This window comes from Suricata suricatta, chromosome 7, assembly GCF_006229205.1.
Source record: "Suricata suricatta isolate VVHF042 chromosome 7, meerkat_22Aug2017_6uvM2_HiC, whole genome shotgun sequence".
Taxonomy (NCBI): Eukaryota; Metazoa; Chordata; class Mammalia; order Carnivora; family Herpestidae; genus Suricata; species Suricata suricatta.
The window spans coordinates 33,031,684-33,039,201 of record NC_043706.1 but is presented as its reverse complement, the minus strand read 5'-3'; the positions used below and the strand labels follow the sequence as shown (position 1 = coordinate 33,039,201).

General features: G+C 55.9%; 1 protein-coding gene across 4 annotated transcripts in view; it reads right to left on the bottom strand.

Annotated features, from left to right (window-relative positions):
* Positions 1 to 272: 272 nt before the first annotated feature.
* Positions 273 to 7,518, bottom strand: part of PPARD (peroxisome proliferator activated receptor delta) — an 85,180-nt gene continuing 77,934 nt past the window's right edge. For 2 of the 4 annotated variants that reach the window (XM_029944143.1, XM_029944144.1), the window contains 4 exons: positions 6,542 to 6,680; positions 5,018 to 5,220; positions 4,392 to 4,842; positions 1,464 to 3,430 (listed from right to left, as the gene is read on the bottom strand). In XM_029944143.1, coding sequence (XP_029800003.1) covers positions 3,183 to 3,430; positions 4,392 to 4,842; positions 5,018 to 5,220; positions 6,542 to 6,680 — 1,041 coding nt within the window. In that variant the 3' untranslated portion in view covers positions 1,464 to 3,182. Of the gene's footprint in view, positions 387 to 874; positions 1,022 to 1,463; positions 3,431 to 4,391; positions 4,843 to 5,017; positions 5,221 to 6,541; positions 6,681 to 7,518 lie in introns of those variants that run through there. The other 2 variants (XR_003910607.1, XR_003910606.1) reach the window with 2 other exon arrangements.

The window sequence follows — 7,518 nt, the reverse complement described above, 5'->3', positions numbered from 1 at the left end:
TAGGAGGTGATGTCTAGAAAATGCCTGGCTCAAAATAGGTGCCTAATAAAGAATATCACTCAGTGGTAGTAATAACAAGGTGCCAGAGCGAAGAGATGCTCTCTCTTTGCAGCACCTGAAGGCAAATAATAGAAAGCCGGTGGGGTGCCTTGTTGGCTCAGTTGGTAGAACATGAGACTCTTGATCTCAAGGGTTGGGAGTTTGAAGCCTACACTGGGTGTCGAGATTACATTAGAAATAAACAAAATCTTATAACCAGTACTGAGACTTACCTTCTCCTCCCTGAACTGAGTGGTATTTAGTTATTTGGTATCCTCTGTCCTTCCCCACTGGAAAGAGGACCGGCCTTTAAGAGCTGAGCCAGTCTTCAACTCTTTTTCTACCACCTGATGTGCGGGAAAGGAGAGAGAGGTGAGAAAGAGAAACCAAGCAGATCAGGCTGTCGATGTCAGACGCCCCTGTTCCAAGTGTTCCTCTGCCTGCCCCTCACTTCCTCCTGTTGCCGGGGACTGCTGCTCCCCTGGCTGAGACGAACTTCATGGGACTTGACAGAGTTCAGACTGCTCTGGCCAGCAAGAGAAAACCAGAGGCAACTGTCAGACTTGACCTTCACCTTAAGCTTAAGCCTCCGGGGGCCGCTCACCTCGAGCGGGTGTCTGTACTTTGTGCTAGTTAATCGCTGGCTCTGGGCTCCTAGTTTCTGCAATGTCGGTGGGGATTCGGTGGGGATGCGAGATGCTGGCTCCTAGATGATGCCATTTCCCACTCAGCTGGGGGCAGGGGTTGAGTGTCTGCCCCATTCCTGATGTCTGGATGGCTTCTCTTTCCCCCCTTTTGATCCTTCAGTCCTTCTGCTTTTTTTTTTTTTAAACAATTTGCTGTAGTAAATTCCCCGTTTTGAAATTCTTAGGGGTCTGCTTCCCGGCTAGATAAGCACGGAGATGAGCTTGCCTCACTGCGGTCCAGCCCCAGCAGCTGCCGAGGGCTGGGTGCTCCTGGGGCCTCTGCGAAGATGGCACCTCTGCAAGCAAAGGAGAAAACTGGGGGGTCAGCGGAGGAAAGCCCTGGCCTCCCGTGCGGTGGTAAAAATGGGCAGTGAACGACAGGCTTTTGGCCTTGCAGTTCCAGCCGCCAGTCAAGGCCCTGCTGAGACTCTCCCGGGCTCTCCTCACGCCGACCTGGTTTGTCCCGTGACAGCAAGGGAGTGCGTATCCTCTCTGCCAACCCCGGCCCCCCCAACCCGATGCTCCTTGCGGGATGGGGATGGCCAATTCTCGCTCCTCCACTCTCACTGACTGATAGGGGAAAGGGAAAGATGGGCAGTCCCACAAGACAGATTCAGCTCTCCTGCCTGCACCCCAAAGTCTCACTTGCCCAGCCATGAGCATGGAGGAGGGGGAGGAGTTCAGTCAGCCCCGCCCCGGGAAAAACACGTAAGTAACTGAGTCAGCCCAAACCAACTCTTAAATATTTAATTCCCATTTATTTAAAGTTCTGTCAATCTGTGTACACTATTTATATTAAAAACACAGGAAGCTGGGGCTCCTAGCAAAAATATACATTTCGATTTTGGAGATTGTTCAGACACTGAGAAGAGCTATATCCTCAGCACCAGACCTGGGTGGGGGTGCAAGGTGGGGGTGGGGGGGTCAGGCACAGTGTCTCTCCCTTCACAGCCGAGGGTGAGGGTGGGAGAGAGAAGAATCTTGTCAGTAGAGCACAGGCCCAGGGCATGGGAGGCAGGGGCAGATGGACGGGGCCCAGGAAGCCTGGGCTCTCGCCTCACATCTTCCCCAACGTTTGTCAGAGACCCTCACCTGTCCCTCGTCCCTTCCAGGCCACTCTCTTTCCTGGAGAAGCAAGCTGGGTGGGCTCTCAGCCTTCCTGCTCAGACACAGCATCCACGCTGGGCTTCAGCCCTTTCTCCCAGGCTTAGTACTTCACCTGGGAGGGGCGGGACTGGGCCCAGCAAGGTCTCTGGTCACTTCCTGGGTGAGTTCAGTGACCAGCTGGGCCAAACACGTGAAGGGGCAGGTGGCAGAACCGTTGGGATGAATGGACGTCACACATGAGCAGGTGCTGGGCTGGCTCAGCAGACCCCTGGCCACCAAGGGATCTGGCCCAGCCCTGCCCATCCACCTTTAGGCCCCTCCGGCCCATCTGTCTCTGGGAAGGGAGGGTAGGGGGAGGGCTGTGGAGTCAGGTAAAGTGAGTCAGTGCTAGTGTGTGTGGAGTGGAGTCGGGGAGGGGAGGGAGTGGGCTTCAGCTGGGCTCCTGGCTGCATGTGAGGCCAGGCCCTGGCACTGAGTGGAGAAACAGGAGTCGTGGTCAGTGACACCACAGCCTGGGGTCAGAATTAAGTACACCACTTGCTGCCTTCCCTGCCAACCTCCACCGTCCTGGAGGTTTGCTACTCTGCAGTGGGGGCCCAACCTGGAGGGAAGCCCACCTCCTACCAGGCTTGGGGTGTTCCCCAGCGGCCAGCGCAGGGGACCATCAGTGACACTGGCCTGGAAGACTGGGGAAAAGAACAGAGAGAGCGTTGGTATCAGTGGGGCTCGGGCGTGCTGCTGGAGAGGGGTTGGCTGGGGAGGGGAGGCGGGTGACAGTCGGGGGCGGTGATGACTCGGTGACTCGAACTGCTGCAGTCAGCCCAGGCCCTGCGTGGCTTCCCCAGGAAGCCGGGCCCAGAGAGCTTAGTGTTTCTTTGGATGGCCCAAGTCCTTTGCTGTGAAGACGGGAGAAGTGAGGCCCCTACCCTTGTGGTGACTGTTGGTGCAGAGGGCAGGCCCATCCCTCCTGCTCCCTGGGGGACCGGGGACGGGGTGGACAAAGGCAGAGGACCTGTTCCATGCTGCTGGTGAAGTAACACAAACTGTCTCACAGAAGGAGGGATGGACACAGGGATGGGGAGCGAGAAGGGGGAGGCAGGAAGGAAGAGAGAAACCTCGAGAGAGAAAGAAGAGAGGGAGCACAAGGAAATTAGAGGAGGGATGAGAACGGGTGAGGAAGAAGGGAGCGCAGGGAGCAGAGCAGGGGCGAGGTCGCGTGTCTGAGAGCAGGATGGGCACCATGCCGGAGCCGTGTCCTGCGGGGCTGGTGCTCAGGGCTGCTCCACGGAAAAGTCTTGTGGGTGGTGCCTGTCCCCCACTCTGTCCCCTAGAGGCCCCGGGCGCACACCCTCAGTACATGTCCTTGTAGATCTCCTGGAGCAGCGGATGCAGCGAGGTCTCCGTCTCTGTCTTCTTGATGCGCTGCATCATCTGGGCGTGCTCGGTGACCAGCTGCCGCAGGTCGGCCATCTTCTGCAGCAGCTTGGGGAAGAGGTACTGGGCGTAGGGGTGGTTGGCCTGCAGGTGGAACTCGAGGGCACGCAGGATGGTGTCCTGGATGGCCTCCACCTGGGGCACGTTTATGAGGCCCGGCCGGTCTGTGGGGACACAGAGCAGAGGTGTGGGAGGGGGCAGAGGAGCTCCCCTACCGCTACCCTACCTTGTGTGGGTGACTTGCCCTATTGCTCTGACAGACCCAAGCCCTGGCCTGTCAGTGACTGCCCCCCTGAGTATTCTAGTGCCTCCACCCCTGGTCCTTGCTTTTTTGTTTTTTTCTTCTGAAAAAGGCAGTAGTATCCTATCAGGGTTAAGAGACTCACTGCCTGGATTCAACTCCCATCCCTCCCACAGACTAGCAATGAGGCTACAGGCAGGTCACTCAGTCTGTCTCACTTCAGTTTCCTCATCTGTAAAATAGGGTAAGAGAAGTACCTTCTGCACAGGATTGTTGTGAGGATCAAATGAGTTATAATCTAGGAAGCAAAACAGTGCCTGGCATGAGGTAAGCTCTGTGGCACTGTCAGCACAAGTACTAGATCTATTGTACTGGAATCTGAAAAACGCAGGCAAAAGATGGAAAATTTCTCTATCATCAGAAATAATCTCCATTAACGGGGTGCCTGGGTGGCCCAGCTGGTTAAGTGTCCGACTCTTGATTTCGGTTCAGGTCATGATCTCACAGTTTGTGAGTTGGAGCCGTGCATCAGGCTCTGCACTGGCAACACTGAGCCTGCTTGGGGTTCTGTCTCTCCCTCTCTCTGCACCCCTCACCTGCTCATTCTCTTTCTCTCTCAAAATAAATACATAAATTTCCAAAAAAGGAAATAATCCCCATCAACAGGTTGGCACATATCTTTCCAGTCTTTTTTGTCTCCTCTCCGTCTATTAAGATGGGGCTGGTCCTCCGCGTACAGTTAGTGCCTTGCGTGTTCCACTGCCATCATCATACGGACACGTGCCCGTGCTGGCCCAGCTTGGGCCTGGCACCCTGCAGTGAGGGCCCAACCCCCAGAAGGGCTGGATGTGTGGGGCAGGCCTCCCTGCCCCACCCTCACTTACCGCCACAGAGAATGATGGCCGCGATGAAGAGAGCCAGGTCACTGTCATCAAGTTCCAGGGCATTGAACTTGACAGCAAACTCAAACTTGGGCTCGATGATGTCACTGAAGGGCTTTCGGAGGCTTCGAAGGAACTCACGGGTGACAAAACCAGTGCCATTGGCCACCAGCAACCCGTCCTTGTTGACAATGGAGGCCAGCATGGCAAAGATGGCCTCATGCACACCATACTTGAGAAGCGTCACCTGGTCGTTGAGGAAGAGGTGGCTGAAGCTGGGGATGCTCTTGGCGAACTCGGTGAGCTCACGCACGGTCTCTACTGTGGTGCACTGGCAGCGGTAGAAGACGTGCACGCTGATCTCCTTGTAGGGTGGCAGGCCGTTCACCAGCTGCTTCCACACCAGGCCCTTCTCTGCTTGCCACAATGTCTCGATGTCGTGGATCACAAAGGGCTGAAAACCAGGTCCCGTTAGAGGTCAGGCCTTGTGGGGGACCCCGCCCGTATGCTCCCCATACCCCCTGCCTGTACCATGAAGTTAGGGGAGGGAGGCCTGGTTCTCCCAGAAGTCAGGCAGGCGGCAGCAGGGCCCAGAGCCTGGAACCGCCAGGCCAGGCAGTGACACTCACCGCCGTGTGGCTGGCCTTGCCGGTGAGGATGCCACGGGCCTTCTTTTTGGTCATGTTGAAGTTTTTCAGGTAGGCATTGTAGATGTGCTTGGAGAAGGCCTTCAGGTCAGCCACCTGTGGGTTGTGCTGATCCCCCTCACTTGCTGTCAGCCCTGCCACCAGCTTCCTCTTCTCGGCCTCTGGCATCCGGCCAAAGCGGATGGCTGCATTGTGGGGTGGGGGTGAGGGAGAGGTCATCAAGGAGCCCAGGCAGGGACTGGCACCTCTGACCTCCTTGTCCCACGACAGGTACGTGGGCCAAACATGGAGACACACTTTTTGAGCCCAGGACCCTCAGAAGCTCCGGAGCCAACACGTTGGAAATGTTGGGGGAACCCTCCAGAATGTCAGCTCCAGGGGCACAGGGATTCTGTCTTGCTCACAGTGCTGGCACGCAAGGGCCCTAACTCATGAAGGTGACTGAGCCACTGTGGCTGGAAGGCCGGGCGGTGTTACAAGTAGGAAGACGGTCTCTGGTGTCAAAGGCCTGCACTTGAGCTCCAGCTTGGCAGCTTGCTGGCCATGTGACCTAGGGCAGGCTATTTCACCTTTATTCATAAGAAAAATGGGCTAATACTTAGATCTCATTGGATTGTCAAAACACTCAGGAGACTGCCGCCCTGCCTGCTGCGCTAAGAAGGCACTTTCAAAACAATTAAGTAAGAATGTTCACATAGTAAGCACTCCAAAATTAGCCATTGGTAATGGAACAGGAAACAATTCTGGCTTCTCTAAAAGAAAAGGTGAGAAGGATGGAGTTGGCCCTGAGATCTCCTAAGAAATCCCATCAGCCCACCTGAGCAATGGAGCCCAGCCATTTACAGACTGAGAGGAGGGCCTGAGGCAGGTGGGAACCTGCCCCCATCTAAAATGCAAGAGAGGCAGCTGTGGGTGAAGACATTTAAACAAGAAGGCTCTCCCCTGGCCCCGGGGGGGGGGGGGTGACCCAGTCAGGCAAGAGGGGACAGGTGGGCTGCAGAATCCCACTTGCATGGGGTCTGAAGACAAGGCCCTGCAGGAGGCCTGGAGTGCAGGGCAGGCTCTGCCCCCTGGGAGTGGCCTGGCCTCCAGGAAACGCCTGCCTGGCTCCTGGCAGCTGACACATGTGGTCACTCCCTGGCTCCTGCCCGCCTTCGATAACCAAGAAGGGCTGAGGTGATCTCAGGCCTTGGCAGTGGCTTTTCACGCTCTGTCAGGTCATCTGAGACAGGCTTGAGGTTCTGGGAGTGATTTCCAGCACTACTGGAGCTGGGGTCCATTCCTAGTTCCCCTCTGGGCCAGAGAGGCGGTGACTGCCTGGGAGCCATGTGGGGGCTGAGCAGCCTGGGAAGGCAGGTCTTAGGCCGGCTGGTGGCACGTGAGCGGGGCCTGCCACGTGCCAGGCACCGCTCTGTGGGCATTCCCTTTCTGCGCTCCCGGGAGCCTGGTTCCAGGCTGTGCGGAGGGAGCCAGCCTACCCTGTGCCTTGCCCGGCTCGGCTCTCACCGTTATGCGACATGCCCAGGGCCACACATTTCTGGAAGCGACAGTACTGGCACTTGTTGCGGTTCTTCTTCTGGATCTTGCAGATCCGCTCACACTTCTCATATTCCAGCTTCATGCGGATTGTTCGACGGAAGAAGCCCTGAGGGGCGGTGAAGAGGTGAGGAAAGCCATGGGGAAGGGAGAAAGCTGGGAATGCCGCTTCGCCCAATGGGTTGTGTCAGGGGCCCCAGTTCTGTGGGAGGATGTGGAAACTCCCGAGGTTTGGAAGTAATGCAGGGAGTTTTTTTTTTCAGAGGGGAGAGAAAGAAGGAAAGTAAACAACTCTAAAACTTTTGAAATACACATTTATATGTTTTAATGATTTAAAAAATTTTGTGAGAGAGACAGAGAGAGAATGAGAGCAGGGGAAGGGCAGCGAAAAAAGCAGAGAGGGAGAATCCCACGCAGACTTCGAGATGCCCCTTTAATAAGATGATATGTGAGGGACACCTGGGTGGCTCAAGTCAGTGGAGGGTGTGACTCTTGATTCCGGCTCAAGTCATGATCTTATGGTTCGTGAGCTCTAGCCCCGAGTTAGGCTCTGTGCTGACAGTGGCGAGCCTGCTTGGGATTCTCTCTCTCCCTCTCTCTCTCTGCCCCTTCCCTGCTCATGCTCACTTGCTCTCTTTTCTCTTTCTCAAAATAAATAAACAAACCTGAAAACATGTATGTGGCATTTTGATGGGTGTTCAGTTAGGGGGATAAACCCAAAGCACCGCTGGAAAAAGAAATGTAAAGTTTCCTTTTTTCCATCAAAGAGCCCCTTTCAGGCTTTGAGGTGCAGGAGGCTCTGACATCAGGAGATAGTTCCGTACAAGACCCTCATTCTGTCCTGCAGGTCTTCTAGAGCTACGTCCCCAGGGGGCGCCAGCAGCCAGACAGCCCTTGTGCGTGGCTGAGGCGGTGACCCTGCAGAGGGAGCTGCCTCCCAGGTGGAA